General features: G+C 50.6%; 3 protein-coding genes across 10 annotated transcripts; 2 read left to right on the top strand and 1 right to left on the bottom strand.

The window, feature by feature from the left end:
• Positions 1-4,626: 4,626 nt before the first annotated feature.
• FITM1 (fat storage inducing transmembrane protein 1) lies at positions 4,627-7,907 on the top strand. The gene is made up of 2 exons (XM_054448946.2): positions 4,627-6,889; positions 7,271-7,907. The coding sequence occupies exons 1-2, from the start codon at positions 6,348-6,350 to the stop codon at positions 7,881-7,883; spliced, it is 1,155 nt and encodes a 384-aa protein (XP_054304921.1). The 5' UTR covers positions 4,627-6,347; the 3' UTR covers positions 7,884-7,907.
• A 3,223-nt stretch (positions 7,908-11,130) lies between these two features.
• PSME1 (proteasome activator subunit 1) lies at positions 11,131-14,135 on the top strand. Of its 3 annotated transcripts, XM_063651476.1 has the most exons (12): positions 11,314-11,469; positions 11,901-12,065; positions 12,153-12,185; positions 12,311-12,373; positions 12,489-12,599; positions 12,688-12,733; positions 12,868-12,965; positions 13,217-13,285; positions 13,364-13,431; positions 13,513-13,567; positions 13,642-13,728; positions 13,904-14,135. In XM_063651476.1, exons 1-12 carry the CDS (start codon positions 11,431-11,433, stop codon positions 13,982-13,984), a joined length of 915 nt encoding a protein of 304 aa, XP_063507546.1. In that variant the 5' UTR covers positions 11,314-11,430; the 3' UTR covers positions 13,985-14,135. The 3 variants fall into 3 exon arrangements, with proteins under 3 accessions (XP_054304923.1, XP_054304922.1, XP_063507546.1); XM_054448948.2 differs by lacking the exon at positions 11,901-12,065 and having other exon boundaries at positions 11,131-11,469; XM_054448947.2 differs by lacking the exons at positions 11,901-12,065; positions 13,904-14,135 and having other exon boundaries at positions 11,154-11,469; positions 13,642-13,832.
• EMC9 (ER membrane protein complex subunit 9) lies at positions 14,133-16,857 on the bottom strand. 6 transcript variants are annotated; one of them, XM_054448949.2, is made up of 6 exons: positions 16,629-16,857; positions 16,298-16,507; positions 16,080-16,156; positions 14,713-14,782; positions 14,528-14,622; positions 14,133-14,364 (listed from the first exon to the last, which is right to left on the bottom strand). In XM_054448949.2, exons 2-6 carry the CDS (start codon positions 16,493-16,495, stop codon positions 14,178-14,180), a joined length of 627 nt encoding a protein of 208 aa, XP_054304924.1. In that variant the 5' UTR covers positions 16,496-16,507; positions 16,629-16,857; the 3' UTR covers positions 14,133-14,177. The 6 variants fall into 6 exon arrangements, with proteins under 6 accessions (XP_054304924.1, XP_063507547.1, XP_063507549.1 ...); XM_063651477.1 differs by having other exon boundaries at positions 16,298-16,822; XM_063651479.1 differs by lacking the exon at positions 16,298-16,507 and having other exon boundaries at positions 14,713-14,984; positions 16,539-16,814.
• Between the last annotated feature and the right edge of the window lie 225 nt (positions 16,858-17,082).

A 17,082-nucleotide genomic window follows, 5' to 3' on the forward strand; every position in this document is an offset into this window, starting at 1 on the left:
CTACTCCGGAGGCTGAGGCAGGAGAATCGCTTGAACTTGGGAGCAGAGGTGAGCCGAGTGCAGTGAGCCGAGATCATGCCATTGCACTCCAGCTTGGGCAACAAGAGCAAAACTCCGTCTCAAAAAAAAAATATAGCCAGATGTGGTGATGCATGCCTGTAGTCCTAGCTACTCAGGAGGCTGAGGTGGGAGGATCACCTGAGCCCGGGAGGTCAAAGCTGTGGTGAGCCGTGATTGTGCCACTGTACTCCAGCCTAGGTGACAGAGTGAGACCCTGTCTGAAAAATAAATAATAAATAAATAAACGTCCAGATCCTTGGCTTCTGTGTTCTCATTCCTCAAATTGATCTACCTAGTGTGAAACTACCATGCCAGATCTCCTTTCCCATCCACCCTTTTCATTCCCTGTGTGCCAAGTGATAAAGTTACCTAAGGTGCTACTCATCTCACCCAGAACCTGTGTTACTTCTAGGGCACCAAATTAAGAGAGAAAGTCAAATTGTTAGTATCCTTACAGCTTCATTAGATCTAAAGCCCCACAGACCATCCACTCTCAGTAAGAGACGCATTTACAATACAATTTTATGTTATCGAAATAATGTAAAATATTTGTTGTACAGGCATACCTAGGAGATAATTGCGAGTTCATTTCCAGACCACTGTAATAAAGTGAATATTGCATAAGGCGAGTCAATTTTGTTGGTTTCCCAGTGCATATAAAAGTTACATTGTTTTTAGTCTGGGCACAGTGGTTCATGCCTGTAATCTCAGCACTTTGGGAGGCCGAGGCAGTGGATCACCTGAGGTCAGGAGTTCAAGACCAGCCTAGCCAACATGGTGAAACCTCGTCTCTACTAAAAATACAAAAATTAGCCAGGTGTGGTGGCAGGTGCCTGTAGTCCCAGCTACTCAGGAGGCTGAGGCAGGAGAATCGCTTGAACCCACGAGGCGGAGGTTGCAGTGAGCTGAGATCGCACCACTGCATTCCAGCCTGAGCCACAGGGTGAGACTCCGTCTGGAAAAAAAAATTTTGTTTTGTTTTGTTTTGTTTTTTTGAGACAGGTCTCACTCTGTCACCCAAGCTGGAGTGCAGTGGCATGATCTCAGCTCACTGCAGCCTCGACCTCTCCTGGCTTAAGCAGTCCTCCACCTCAGCCTCCTGAGTAGCTGAGACTACAGATGCCCACCACTACACCTGGCTAATTTTTGTGTTTTCTGTAGAGATGGGGTTTCGTCCTGTTGCATAAGCTGTTCTCAAACTCCCGGGCTCAAGCGATCCTCCCACTTCAGCCTCCCAAAGTGCTGGGATTATAGGCATAAGCCACTGTGCCTAGCCATGAATGTTCTTAATGGCATCTGGAATGGTGAATCCTTTCCAGAAGGTTTTCAATTGACTTTGTCTACAGCTATCAGAGGAATCACTATGGCAGCTGCAGTCTTACAAAATGTTTTTTTTTCTTGAGATAGGGTCTTGCTCTGTCGCTCAGGCGCATTGGTGTGCTCAGCTCCCTGCAACCTCTGCCTCCGCCTGGACTCAAGCAATCCTCCCACTTCAGCCTCCCAAGTAGCTGGGACTCCCAGCACACACCACCACATCCGGCTCGTTTTTGTTATTTTTTGTAGAGACGGGGTTCGAAATGTATTTCTTAAAGAGTAAGACTTGGCCGGGCGTGGTGGCTCACGCCTGTAATCCCAACACTTTGGGAGGCCGAGGCGGGTGGATCACGAGGTCAGGAGATTGAGACCATCCTCGCTAACACGGTGAAACCCCATCTCTACTGAAAACACAAAAAAGTAGCTGGGCGTGGTGGTGGGTGCCTGTAGTCCCAGCTGCTCGGGAGGCTAAGGCAGGAGACTGGCATGAACCTGGGAGGCGGAGGTTGCAGTGAGCCGAGATCGCACCACTGCACTCCAGCCTGGGCGACAGAGCAAGACTCCGTCTCAAAAAAAAAAAAAAAGTAAGACTTGCAAGTCAAAATTACTCCTTGATCCATGGGCTACAGAATGGATGTTGTGTTAGCAGGTGTGAAAACATTAATCTCCCTGTACATCTCCAGAGTTTGTAGGTGACCAGGTGCATTGTCAATGAGCAGTAATATTTTGAAAGGAATCTTTATTTCTGAGGAGTAGATCTTAACAGTGAGCTTAAAATATGCTGTAACCCATGCTGCAAACATATGTGCTGTCATGCAGGTTTTGTTCTTTTATTTATAGAGCACAGCAGAATACATTTAGCATAATTCCTAAGGCCCTAGGATTTTCAGAATGGTAAATGAGGATTGGTTGCTACTTAAAATCACCAGGTGCATTATCTCCTAATAAAAAGAATTAGTCTGTCCTTTGAAGCTCTGTAGCCAGGCCTTGACTTCTCTCTAGCTGTGAAACTCCTATATGGCATCTTCTTCCAATAGAAGGCTGTTTTGTTTGCTTTGAAAATCTGTTATTTAGTGTAGCCACCTTCATCAATGATCTTAGCTAGATCTTCTGGATAACTTGCTGCAGCTTCTATATCAGCACTTGCTGCTTCACCTTGCATTTTTATGTTACGGAGGTGGCTTCTTTCCTTGAGCATTATGAACCAACCTCTGCTAGCCTCCTCACCACTCTCAGTCTTTATAGTATTGAAAAGAATAGGCTGGGCTCAGTAGCTCACACCTATAATCCCAGCACTTTGGGAGGCCAAGATGGAAGGATCACTTGAGGCCAAGGATTGGAGACCAGTGTGGGCAACATAGTGAGTGTTGCTATGCACATGTAGTCCCAGCTACTTAGGAGGCAGAGCAGGAAGATTGCTTGGGCTCAGGAGTTTGAGACTGCAGTAAGACATGATCATGCCACTGCACTCCAGGCTGGGCAACAACGCAAGACCCTGTCTCTTAAAAAAAAAAAAAAAAAAAGAGTTGGGGCCTTGCTCTGGATTAGGCTTTGGTTTAAGGGAATGTTGTGGCTGCTTTGATCTTTTACCCAGACCACTAAAACTTTATTAATATCAGCAATAAGGCTATTTCACTTTTGTATCATTGATGTGTTCACTGAAGTGTAGTACCTTTTAATTTCCTTTAAGAACTTTTCCTGGACAGGTGCAGCGGCTCACTTCTGTAATCCCAGCACTTTAGGCAAAGACAAGAGGATCACTTGAGCCCAGGAGTTTAAGACCAGCCTGGGCAACATAGTGAGACCCCTGTCTCTACAAAAAATTTAAAAATTAGCCAAACTTGGTGGCCTGCACTTGTGGTCCCAGCTCCACGAGAGGAGGATCACTTGAACCAGGGAGGTCAAGGCTGCAGTGAGCTGTGATCACGCCGCTGGATTAGGCTTTGATTTAAGAGAATGTTGTGGCTGCTTTAATCTTCTACCCAGACCACTAAAACTTTCTCCATGTCAGTAATAAGACTGTTTCACTTTCCTGACAGAAAGTGACCCTGTCTCAAAAACCCCAAAAACTAAGGTATTCATGTACTAATAGTATATTTTAGACTACTAACAGTTACAATGAAAATAGAATCCATAGGAAAAAAAAAATAACTCTTAGGGCTTTATGGTCACAGGACATTTCTATTTTATTTATTTTATTTATTTTTATTTTTTGAGACAGTCTTGCTTTGTTGCCCAGGCTGGAGTGCAGTGGTGTGGAATGCAGTGGTGTCATCACTGCTCACTGCAACCTCAAATTCCTGGGCTCAAGTGATCTTCCCATCTCAGCCTCCTGAGTAGCTGGGTGGGTGCCACCATCCTTGGCTAATTTGTGTATATTTTGTGTAGACAAGGTTTCACCATGTTGCTCAGGCTGGTCTAGAACTCTTGGGCTCAAGTGATCCTCCTGCCACGGTCTCCCAAAGGACTGGAATTGCAGGTGTGAGCCACCACACTGGGCCCAGAAACTATAAAAAATTAAATTTTTTGGCCGGGCTCGGTGGCTCATGCCTGTAATCCCAGCACTTTGGGAGGCTGAGGCAGGTGAATCACTAGGTCAGGAGTTTGAGACCAGCCTGGCCAACATGGTGAAACCGCATGTCTACTAAAAAAAAAAAAAAAAAGCTGGGTGGTGGCGGGCACCTGTAATCCCAGCTACTCGGAAGGCTGAGGCAGGAGAATTGCTTGAACCTGGGAGACGGAGGTTGCAGTGAACCAAGATCGTGCCACTGCACTTCAGCCAGGGTGACAGAGTGAGACTCCATCTCAAACAAACAGACAAAAAATTAAATTTTTTGAGTTACTTTTCTTGCAGAGAAATGTGATAAATGGTCAATAAAAGACTTTCAAGCATAAAAACATTAGGATAAATTCTGCGAGGGAGTAGAATGGAAATATAATTTCTAATGTAAAATCTTGTCATGTTTTAATGGATAATGGTGAAGTATCTAATCACTGTAGTATTTAGATTTCATTGGATACATTTGAAACAGTGATATCATGGTTTTATTTTGAAATGTCAGTATATAATACAGTAGAAATTATGTCCTTTGCAACTATTTAAAACCACAAGGAGACCAGGCATGGTAGCTCATGCCTGTAATCCCACCACTTTGGGAGGCCAAGGCAGGAAGATCACCTGAGCCCAGGAGTTCAAGACCAGCCTGGTCAACTTACTGAGACTTTGTCTCTACAAAATAAATATTGAAACAAGGTCTCACTCTGTTGCTTAGGCTTGCAGTGCAGTAGTGCCATCAGGGCTCACTGCAGCATCAACCTCCTGGGCCCAAGTGATCCTCCCGTTTCAGCCTCCCAAGTAGCTGGAATTACAGGCACGTGCCACTATGCCCAGTTAATTTTTTTAATTTTTGTAGAGACGGTGTCTCACTATGTGAAACCAGCTCAAGGTGGTCCCGAACTCCTGTGGCTCCTCAGGTTGGTCCCAAAGTGCTGGGATTACAGGCATGAGCTACCACACCTGGCCAAAAAATAAAAAATAAATTAACCAACCATGGTGATGCATTCCTGTAGTTCTAGCTACTCAGGAGGCTATGGCAGATGAACACTTGAGCCCAGGAGTTTGAGGCTGCAGTGAGCCATGATAGCACACTGCATTCCAGCCTGGGCAAGAGTGAGACACTGTCTCAAAAAAATAAATAATAAAACTTTAATAAATAAAAATGAGGGGAGGGATTTTTTTTTTTTTTTAAGACGGAGTCTCGCTCTTGTTGCTCAGGCTGGAGTGCAGTGGGACAATCTCGGCTCACTGCAACCTCTGCCTCCCCGGTTCAAGCGATTCTCCTGCCTCAGCCTCCAGAATAGCTGGGATTACAGGTGCCTGCCACCGCGCCCAGCTAATTTTTTTATTTTTAGTAGAGACGGGGTTTCACTATGTTGGCCAGGCTGGTCTCAGGTGATCCACCCACCTCAGCCTCCCAAAGTGCTGGGATTATAGGCGTGAGCCACCACGCCCGGCCTAGTTCAAAATTCTTTTATAGGGTTCGTTGAAGGTCACTATTGCAAGGTATGGGCTTTAGGATCTGGAAGGAATCTGATTGATTATCCAATCTGTCTTGATCAATTTATAAAGGAAATTGATTTACTGAGGACCGAAGAGGGTTCATTGATTTTCCTAAAGTCACACAGTTGGGCCCAGAACTCAGGTGTCCTTGCTTGCTCATTCCTTTCACTACTTCCGCTGTGCTCTGAAATCCCACCACTGGTTTTGAGGAATGAGGAAGAAAGAAAAAGTGATCTCGAAACAGTTACTGACTAACAGGCACTCTCCCTAGATAGGCAGCTCTCTGCCCTGCTGTCGCCGCCTCAGCAGTCAGACTGGGAGGGCAGGCTTATATGGAGAGCCCCAAGGCCCAGGGTAGTTGGTTGGAGGATGGAACTTAAGGTTTTAATTGACTCCTGTCTGGCAATTGCCCTTTTAGGGTCTCCTCTACCTCTGTCACGTGGGAGTAAACCTAATCTTTAGGGATCTGAGGGTCAACGTGATCAACAGATGAAACCGCCAGTTTATACAGCAGCCCTGGGCCAAACTAGTCCCTTAGAGACCCTCAATCCAGACAGGATCTAGGGCAGAGCCAAGCTGCTGGGGTCACAGAGCACTGAAGTGGATACCCCTGCTGATCTGCCTCCCGAGGCCTAAGGTGGCCACAGTGCTGTGCACAGCCACCTTGCTGCATCCTGCTGTTGGTAGGCTCGTGCTCAGAACTCCAGGAGAAGGGCTAGATCACAATGATAAGACTGACAGCTTTTTTTTAAAAACGACTTTCAAGGTTTGGTTATTTTTACCTTCATGACCTCTGATTTCCCTGTGGAGCAAGTGGTAAAGTAGGGGTGGGTGGAGAGGGACTTTGGCAGACCCTGGCAGACTATGGACAAGGACAGCCCTGAACAGCTGGCCCTGAGACATGAACTGAAACATGGTTGGAGCCAAGGACACAGGACTAACAGGAAAGGACACAGACTGCTGTCAGGACACATACTACCACACACCCGAGGCCAGGACCCTGCTGACGTGGCAGACCTCCACCCTGGCCCCTTACTGCCCCCCGTCCCTCTCCCCCACCTGCCAGCTGCCAACAGGGCTCTGCCTTGTGTCTGCCACACCTGTCACTGCCTATCCTTGTCCAGGGGGGCCCATCAGCCCCTCCTCAGCTGCCCAGCAAAGCAAGCAGTTAGTGGGGAGGGGAGGGAACATGGAGCGGGGGCTGGTGGTGGGGGCAGGACCGGGGGCTGGGGCCCGAATCCAGGTACTGCTGGGCTGCCTGGTCAAGGTGCTGCTCTGGGTGGCCTCTGCCTTGCTGTACTTTGGAAGCGAACAGGCCGCCCGCCTTCTGGGCAGCCCCTGCTTACGGCGCCTCTACCATGCCTGGCTGGCAGCAGTGGTCATCTTTGGGCCGCTTCTGCAGTTCCATGTCAACCCTCGGACTATCTTCGCCAGCCACGGCAACTTCTTCAACATGTGAGTCCACTCAAGGCTGTGGGAGCCGGATCCCTGCACTCTGGGATCCTAGCTCCCTTCTCCAGGCTTCTGTCCTCCTGCCAGTCTGAACACTAAAAATAGGCTAGGAGGTTGAGGAAAAGGTCGGGGGAGGGGGAAGGGAACAGAGCCCTGGGGTACAGGGGAAGTCGGGAACAGGACTAAAGAGGAAATGTGGACCCTGGAATGCTGAATGGTACTCCAAGGAGATGGCAAAGTTTAAATGACTGGGGGCTGTAAAGGGCACGGCAAGGAGAGAACCAGTGATGATGTGTAGGGTTGGGGAGAGTGCAGTGATGGGAGCACAGACCAGGGTGGGAAATGGAGCTTGGGGTCTCAATAGTCTCCCCTCTTTGCCCACAGAAAATTTGTGAATTCAGCCTGGGGCTGGACATGCACCTTCTTAGGGGGCTTTGTGTTGCTGGTGGTGTTCCTGGCTACACGGCGCGTGGCAGTAACTGCCAGACACCTGAGCCGACTGGTGGTGGGGGCAGCCGTGTGGCGGGGAGCCGGCCGGGCCTTCCTGCTCATCGAGGACCTGACTGGCTCCTGCTTCGAGCCACTGCCCCAGGGTCTGCTGCTCCACGAGCTGCCTGACCGCCGCAGCTGCCTGGCGGCCGGCCACCAGTGGCGAGGCTACACAGTCTCCTCCCACACCTTCCTGCTCACCTTTTGCTGCCTGCTCATGGCAGAGGAAGCAGCTGTGTTCGCCAAGTACCTGGCCCATGGGCTTCCTGCCGGCGCCCCCCTGCGCCTTGTCTTCCTGCTGAACGTGCTGCTGCTGGGCCTCTGGAACTTCTTGCTGCTCTGTACTGTCATCTATTTCCACCAGTACACTCACAAGGTGGTGGGCGCCGCAGTGGGCACCTTCGCCTGGTACCTCACCTATGGCAGCTGGTATCATCAGCCCTGGTCTCCAGGGAGCCCAGGCCATGGGCTCTTCCCCCGTCCCCACTCCAGCCGCAAGCATAACTGAAAGAAATAAAAGCCATCGGGCCTGGCTGTGGCTCCTCTCATCATTTGGTTGGGTCCTTGAAAGGGTGGGAAGAGGGTCTGGTAGTCACTAGGGTTCCCCAGCCATTCCTTGCTCTCATCAACCTGGAATGTCCTTCCTTATGCTTGACCTCCATCCCTCCAGCTGTCCTTTCAGTCTCCTAGTTTTTGCAGACTTCAGGCTATCTGGGGACTGAGACATCCAGGAATGGTGCTTCTAAGGCAGGTAATGGTGCTCTTAGGTGTGGGCATCATTCTTGCTGAGCAGTTGCTCCATCTCCAGCCTGTTTGATTGTTTTTCCTGCCTTCTCCACTGAATCTCCACTCCCTCTCTTCAGGGGCCTATCTGGGCACTCCTCTCAGGGACTCTTCCTAACCTGTCTTCCCCGTAGCATGTCTGTATGTGCTCATCTATTTAACAAATGTTTATTGAGCTGAGCATAGTTCTATGCCATGTAAGTAAGACAAGATTTCTGCTGTTTGGAGGCATATGAGCTAACTGGGGAAGGCAGATAATAGACACACAAATAATAGCAAAACACTTGCACTGCATTTACTCTGTGCCAGACACTGTTCTAACTGTCTGTAAGTTCTTTATAAAAGTTAACACATATGGCCGGGCACGGTGGCTCACGCCTATAATCCTAGCACTTTGGGAGGCCGAGTTTGGCAGATCACTTGAGGTCAGGAGTTCAAAACCAGCCTGGCCAACATGGTGAAACTCCATCTCCACTAAAAATACAAAAAAAAAAAAAAAAAAAAAAAATTACTTGGGTGTGGTGGCGGGCGCCTGTAATCCCAGCTACTTGGGAGGCTGAGTCAGGAGAATCCCTTGAACCCGGGAGGCGGAGGTTGCAACGAGCTGAGATTGTGCCACTGCACTCCATCCTGGGCAACAAGAGCGAAACTCCATCTCAAAAAAAAAAAAAGTTAACACATTTGGTCCTCACAACAATAAAAGTATGAGGTAGGTTGTACTGATATTGATTGGCAAAAAAAAAAAAAAAAAAAATTGAGATAGTGTTCCCATTGTACAGTTGCAAACACTGAGACACAGAGGTTAAGTAACTTGTTCACAACTAATAAACAGACGAGCCATGATTACAAAGCTAGACGATATGGGTATATCATCTATCTTCTAAACCAGGAATTAGCAAACTTTGGCCCTCCTGTGGCCAGTTTTGTATGACCTGCGAGCTAATAATTATATATATAATACGTATATTTATATATATAAAATATATAATACATATATTTATATATATAAAATATATAATACATATATTTATATATATAAAATATATAATACATATATTTATATATAATACATATATTTATATATATTATATATATAACATAATATTTATATATATAATATATATATAATTTTTTTTAAAAGGCAGAGACCTGGCAGTGATGGCAGTGTAATCCCAGCACTTTGGGAGGCTGAGGCAAGAGGATCACTTGAGCCCAGGAGTTTGAGACCAGCCTGGGCAAGATGGTGAGACCCTGTCTCTATAAAAATTTTTTTAAAAAGGTAAAACATTTTTTACATTTTAATTTTTATTTTATTTTTATTATTTTTTTTGAGACAGAGTCTCACTCTGTTGCCCAGGCTGGAGTGCAATTCTGGCTCACTGCAACCTCCACCTCCCAGGTTCAAGCAATCTCCTGTCTCAGCCTCCCGAGTAGCTGGGATTACAGGCCCCCACCACCACACCCGTCTAGTGTTTGTATTTTTAGTAGGGACAGGGTTTCACCATGTTGGCCAGGCTGGTCTCGAACTTCTGACCTCAAGTGATCTGCCTGCCTTGGCCTCCCAAAGTGCTGGGATTACAGGTGTAAGTCACTGTGCCCGGCCGTGTTTACATTTTTTAATGGTTGAAAAAGCAAAAGAATAAGAATATTTTATTACAGGAGAAAATTACATGAAATTCAAATTCCAGTCTCTATAAAATGTTATTGATGTCACCAAACTAATTCATTTACATATGGCAGCTTTCCTACTACAATGGCAGAGTTGAGTAGACAGACACTGTAAGGCCTATAAAGCCTAAAATATTTACTCTCTGGCCCTTTATAGAAAAAGTTGGCCAGACGCGATGGCTCATGCCTGCAATCCCAGCACTTTGGGAGGCCGAGGCGGATCACGAGGTCAGGAGATCGAGTCCATCCTGGCTAACATGGTGAAACCCCGTCTCTACTAAAAATACAAAAAATTAGCCGGGCGTGGTGGGTTGCCCCTGTAGTCCTAGCTACTCCGAAGGCTGAAGCAAGAGAATCACTTGAACCCTGGAGGTGGAGGTTGCAGTGAGCCTAGATGGTGCCACTGCACTCCACCCTGGGTGACAGAGCGAGACTCCGTCCCCCAACACACACACACGTTTGCCAAAACCTGGTTTAAATCAGTAAATTATCCTGAAAAAAAAAAAAACACCTGGCTAATACCAGAGAGATAAATGCTATGAATGTACTAAAACAGGATGATTTGTAATAGATTTGGAGGGAGGTTCCTTATAGAGGATGATGAAAATAGTTCTCTCTGAAGAGGTGACATCTAAACTGAGAACCGAATGACAACACCCAGGGTAAGAGTGTTTTACGCAAAGGGATTATTAGCAAGGGCAAAGGCCCTGAGGCAGGAATGAACATGACACATCTGAGAAACAAATAGCCCAAATATTTGCAAGTGTAATGAATGAAGGGGCAAGCAGTAGAAAGTGGACTTAAAGGGGAGACAGGTGTGACAGCCTTTTGGATTTCATTCAAAGGTCAATAAGCAGCTGAGAAAGAGTTTTAAGCCAGAGAGAGGCATGAACCCGCTGTTCCGTGAGAGTGGGTTATAGAATGGCATCTGCAGCCGTGGTCCAGGAGAGAGTTGGTCCGGGCTTGGATAGGGATGCTGCCAGCTCTGGTGCCGGTGTTGCTACAGGTGCGGAGGATGTCGGCAGAGCCAGAGGCCTACGCTAGCAAGGCTAGGAAAGACAGGACAGGTCTTATTCCATCTCTGGGGAAAGACGGAAGAGCCCTAAGTAAAGCTTATCTGTCCCAAGCGGAGCAGGGGAAGAAGACAGCAGGTGGGGAGCCAGTTGGGAGGCGGGAGGTGGAGGCCGGGGCGCGGAGAGACAGGCTTAGGCTTGGCGATGGGAGGACCCCGACCCGCCGTCCTCAGGCAGCGGGCGGCAGGTGGCGGGAGGCGGGAGGCGGGGACGAGAGGAGGGCGGGGAGGCGGGGATCCGGCCGGCGGAGGTGAGGAGCCTGAAAGCTGGCCCTCGCGAGGCGGCGCGGGGAGGGTGGGTGAAGAGCGCCTGTGCGCGCTAGAGGGAGCCTCACCCGCCGCCCTCCTCTGCGGCACCGCCCCTTCCCTGGCAGGGCTGACCCCGCCTCCTCCAGCCGACCCCGCCTCCTCCAGCCCTCCCCGCCCCACTACCCAGGAAGGCCGAGCTGGGTGCGAGCGCCGCTGCCGCTTTCGCTTTCCTTTCGCGGTGCCCACTCCGCTCCTCGTGCGGCGCTAGGCCCCCGTCCCGGTCATGGCCATGCTGAGGGTCCAGCCCGAGGCCCAAGCCAAGGTGAGCGCCGCGGGGTCTAGAAAGGGCCCACTGGGGAGGCGTGGCTCGAGCGGCCGGGGGCATTCCCGACCCGCCCACCAGGCTCCCACGCGAGTCGGGGGCAGTCGGCCGAGCTGGCGCGCCCAGAGCACCTGTGCCCCGGGGAGGGCGGCGACTGCTGCCTGCGGGGAGAGGCGAGGCGGCCGTGGTTCTGCGGGGTGAGGTGAAGCGGAGAGCTGGCGTGGAGGGGAACTCCGCTGGCCTGGGGCCGGGGCCACACACAGACTGGGTGCGGGACTGCCCCAGCTACCTTCTGGCCTTTCCCTCAGGGAGGGTCCTGGGGCCCACCCCGTCCCTGTCCTACTCGCAGAGGGCTCTCAGCACCCCTCCTCACACCTGCCAGGCGACCCCAGAGATCTGTTCTCACGTGAACACTGGCCCTTCACCTCCAGGAATGTTCTCATCCCCCATATCCAGCCCCAGGGATACCCACTCCACTCTCCGTAGATCCAGGTCTGCAGAGATCCACCTTCTCCACCACCCCAACCCACCCTACAGGCATCCATCTCGCTTTCTTCAGGTCTGGCCTTAGAGGGATCCCCTCCACCCTTCCCCAGGTCAGGCCCTACATAACCCTAAGGGAACTGTCCTCAAATGAACTGGCCTTAAAGCCAAGTTTCTGAAGGGATGCGTGTGCCCCACAGGTGGATGTGTTTCGTGAAGACCTCTGTACCAAGGTAAGACATGCCCCATCAGCGCGGCCCCACCCCTGCCCAACTCCTACTGCTCAACCCTGCCTCACTACCTAGGACGGGCATTTGATGCTGACTCCCATCCTCCTCCACCCCCACCTCACACACAGACAGAGAACCTGCTCGGGAGCTATTTCCCTAAGAAGATTTCTGAGCTGGATGCATTTTTAAAGGTACAGCAGCTGGGCAAGGAGCTAGGGAGTAAAGGCCAAGAGAAGAGTCTGGGGGCTGTGAGAGTGAGGTGAGAGGAACTCCCTCACCTCCAGCCCTCCTCCCAACCTACACCAGGAGCCAGCTCTCAATGAAGCCAACTTGAGTAATCTGAAGGCCCCGTTGGACATCCCAGTGCCTGATCCAGTCAAGGAGAAAGAGAAAGAGGAGCGGAAGAAACAGCAGGAGGCAAGCTGGGAAGATCTGGGAGAAGGGATTCAACCATGGGGGTAATCAGCCTTAGTCCTGACTCTCATGAGCCCCTCTCTTTCTGCAGAAGGAAGACAAGGATGAAAAGAAGAAGGGGGAGGATGAAGACAAAGGTACTTGAAACCACAATGGTGGGAACAGACTTGAGTCCCACTCACAGGAGCTCCTCCTAAGGATTTGTTTCCACTCTCCCCTTCGCCCCTCACACAGGCTCAATCATGTGACTGACCCATTGCTCACTCTCTAGGTCCTCCCTGTGGCCCAGTGAACTGCAATGAAAAGATCGTGGTCCTTCTGCAGCGCTTGAAGCCTGAGATCAAGGATGTCATTGAGCAGCTCAACCTGGTAAGCCCTCCCCCTTCAACTCTCAGGCTTCAAGTCAAACCATTGTCCTCTTGGTCCCTGCCATTTAGGGCCTGGCACTTGCCAGGTTTTAGCAAGAGAGGGCACAGCAAGTGAAACCAGAAGTCCAGGCCCTGGGGCTCAGGATAGACCTGGCATGCCTCCACCCAGTGTGGGGAGGGAAGCAAGGGAGAATATGAAACTGGGAATTGGGTAGAGGGCTGATGTGGCATTATGCCATTCCCTCTTCCCAGGTCACCACCTGGTTGCAGCTGCAGATACCTCGGATTGAGGATGGTAACAATTTTGGAGTGGCTGTCCAGGTGAGAGCGCTGCCCCACTTCCCTGCTCTTTTCTAGTCCATGCTTCCTTCCACTTTCCCCCTTGCTTTTTTTCCCTAGGAGAAGGTGTTTGAGCTGATGACCAGCCTCCACACCAAGCTAGAAGGCTTCCACACTCAAATCTCTAAGTGAGTGACCACCCATGTGCATACTGTTTTTGTTTTGGGAGACCTCCTTCTTCTACTCCATACACACTTCTCCTTCCACAGGTATTTCTCTGAGCGTGGTGATGCAGTGACTAAAGCAGCCAAGCAGCCCCATGTGGTAGGTGAGGCCCAGGTCAGGGTGCATGGGGGAAGGACACATGTAAGGTCAGGCCTGACCCGAGCTTCCCACAGGGTGATTATCGGCAGCTGGTGCACGAGCTGGATGAGGCAGAGTACCGGGACATCCGGCTGATGGTCATGGAGATCCGCAATGCTTATGTGAGGAGGCGAGGGCAGGGCAGGGGTGGGCAGAGGCAGCTTTCCCAGGCCACCCACTACCTGACCCTGCAGGCTAGGGGTTAAGGGTGACAAAGCTCAGCTTCTCCACAAGGCTAGAAATGGGGCACAGAGCCACTGGAGGCCTCTGACTGACCTCTACTCCCTGGCCCTGTAGGCTGTGTTATATGACATCATCCTGAAGAACTTCGAGAAGCTCAAGAAGCCCAGGGGAGAAACAAAGGGAATGATCTATTGAGAGCCCTCTCTCCCATTCTGTGATGAGTACAGCAGAGACCTTCCTGCTTTTTACTGGGGACTCCAGATTTTCCCCAAACTTGCTTCTGTTGAGATTTTTCCCTCACCTTGCCTCCCAGGCACAATAAATATAGTTATACCACTGCCCATCAGCCCAAGTCTCTTTATTGGATCAGGACCCCGCTGGCCCTGGCTTAGGCATTTCCATTTCCATTAGTGGGACCAACCCACTGGGTGATTTGAGTGTTGAGCCGCTGGTTGGTCCAGTCCTGCCGGATGTCATCAAGGTGGCAGTCAAAGTCCACAAGGTGCTGGTGGGCCCGATCTTCCAGTAGAGCTCCCACCATCTGCCGTGACTCTTCCCAGTCCCTCCACATCACTCTGAAATAGTAACCCCCATGGAGGTCAAACAGCAAGTAGTGGGTCCAGACACAGACTTAACAGAGATTGGGTCTAGAGAAAGACCCTTGGGGCAGGGCCAAGGACAGAGGAGACCCAGGAGCCTTGGGCTTCTAAGAAGAGGTAGAGGGAGTGGGGTACTCACAAGTTCTTATCCTTAGGGACCCAGCAGAGACCTTGGTTCTCCAGGACGATGACCGGGGGCACACGAGGCTGAGGCACCAGTTTCTGATTATCCAACTGAGTGGACAAAGATGGGCAAGTGAGAGTTTCAAGGGTCCGCCCACCCTACTTTCTTTTCATCTCCCCACCCAGAAACCCAAGCCTCACCATAATAAGTACTGCATCAGGGAAGAATTCTGCAATTCGCCCAGCAATTTTCAAGGCCAGGGGCCCAGGGCTGTGTAGAGGGAAGATCAGAGGAGTGAGGAGCCAACTGTGGGCAAAACCCATCAATTTGAGCTGGGCATCCCAGGTCTCATAGGTGTGGGCGCAGCTGTGGCCTTTCCCTGTAGGTGGCCTGCGGGGATCGGGCCTGCTGGATGCTTGATGCACGACTGCTTGATGCTTGAGTGCTGTGGGAAACAGGTGCTCAGATATTGCTGGTGAGAGTGGAAACCAAAGGTGGTCTTTTTGGAAGGTAATTTGGCATAACCATCCAAATTGAAACTGTATACATACTATACATATGCCGACCCAGAAATTCTACTTATAAAGAATTTACGGTAATTATAGGACAGTGTCTATAATAAAACATTGGAAACAACCTCAATGTTTAAAGCATTAAATAAGTTAGAGTACATCCATATTCAGACTATACAGCTGTTAGGGAAAGGTAGATCTTGGTATGGAAATGGGATGATGTCAAGTATTTATTAAGTGAGGGAGAAACGCAAATTACAAAACAGTACCTCTAATTGCTTCATGTATATGGTTAATATATATATATATAATTGTCTTTTCCTATATATATATATATATATATAAGGAAACTGCCTTATTTTTGAAGTTGCTGGTTGGGATTTCTCTGTTCTTTCAGCCCCTGGGGGACACCTCAGTTAAAGCAAGATCAGTCTGTTGGCCGAGAGTGGTGGCTCATGCCTGTAATCCCAGCACTTTGGGAGTCCGAGGCGCGTGGATCACCTGAGGTCAAGTTCTAGACCAGCCTGGCCAACATGGCGAAACCCCATCTCTACTAAAAATAAAAAAATAAAAATATATAAAAAAAATATATAAAAAAAATTAGCCGGGCATGGTGGCGCTCATCTGTGATCCCAGCTACTCAGGAGGCTGAGGCAGAAGAATCGCTTGAATCCAGGAGGTGGAAGTTCCAGTGAGCTGAGATTGCGCCACTGCACTCCAGCCTGGGAGACAGAGAGGGAGACTCCGTCTCAAAAAAAAAAAAAAAAAAAAAAAAATCAGTCTGTTGATACACAGTTGTCCTCCCCGCCCCAACGGCACTCCAGGGCAGGGCTCTGTCCTATTCATCTTTATATTTCTTCACTCCAGTACCCAGCATAGTGCCTGGTGTAAAGCCCCTGCTCCTAAGCGTTTGATGAAGGAAAGATTAAAGGAACGACCTTGGTTCATCTTGTGCGCCCCCGCCCCGCCCACCGCCCCACGCATCCTCGCCCTCTATTCCTCCAATCCCCAACCCGCCATAATCCTTTCCTTCTTCCTCTGGCTACGCCACTCACCTCTGATCGTTCACAGCTGCATTGGCATGGTAGTAACCAGCCACCACCAGACCGGCCTGTGCTCCCCACACATCCACCTGTCGTAGGAAAGGGGCCATCAGTAATTAAATTGTGCCGCTGGCTTTGTGGATGCGCACTGCTGCCAAGGGACCGGGGATGAACTTGGGCTGGGGTGTTGGGTGGGTTCGCGGTGGGGGATGGTCATCCAACGGAGGCACCTGGTTGAGGGCGACCTCCAACATGACGGACAGGGCCAGGTGGCTGTGGAAGAGGGGCACACAGTCGGTGAGGCACAGGCATTCTCCGGACCGCGGCGCTGGCGCCAGAAACAGCCCGTTGACTGCGGCGTGTGGGTACCGGGCAGCATGCAGGCACATCTTCACGTAGGCCAGGGCCGAGATCTCCACCTCCCCCATGGCGAGCGAGGCCTGGACGGGAAGCAGCAAGCCGGATTAGTACCGGATTAGGCGAGCCGATGCCTAGCTCGCGTCCGTGAAGCTCCCTCCAGCGCTTCGGCACGCTCTTTGACCCTTCCCCGTGCCCTCTCACTTCGGTTCGGCGACAACGCTAACTCGACTCGCAGGTAGTCCGCCGGCTCCCGGCGCCCTGGGTCCGGGAGCCCGCCCCCGGCCCAGCCCGGGAGGAGGTCCCGATTGCATCCGAGCCCCGCCTTCCCGCGCCCCTAGCTGGCGGCCGCGACTCTGCGCCTGCCTGGGAGACAGACCAAGCTGCAGCTCCCTGCAGAACTGGCTCCTGGAGTCCCGCCCACGTGGTGCTCCTTGATAGGGCTAAAGGCTTTCAATTTGTCCAATCAGCGGCCGCGCCCCAACGTTGCTCCGCCTTTGTCTCCAGCGGATTGGAAAGAACCCACCATTGTGAAGCAAAGAAAATTGCCCGCACTCTTATTGGCTAGGTTCCCCGACTTCCGCTCTCGGTTGGTGGTTGGCTTTGCCTGTTACCTGTGTTGCCCACTACTACCGGCTCCGCCGAGCCCCGAGGATGG

The sequence above is a fragment of the Pongo pygmaeus genome, chromosome 15 (genome assembly GCF_028885625.2).
Source record: "Pongo pygmaeus isolate AG05252 chromosome 15, NHGRI_mPonPyg2-v2.0_pri, whole genome shotgun sequence".
Taxonomy (NCBI): Eukaryota; Metazoa; Chordata; class Mammalia; order Primates; family Hominidae; genus Pongo; species Pongo pygmaeus.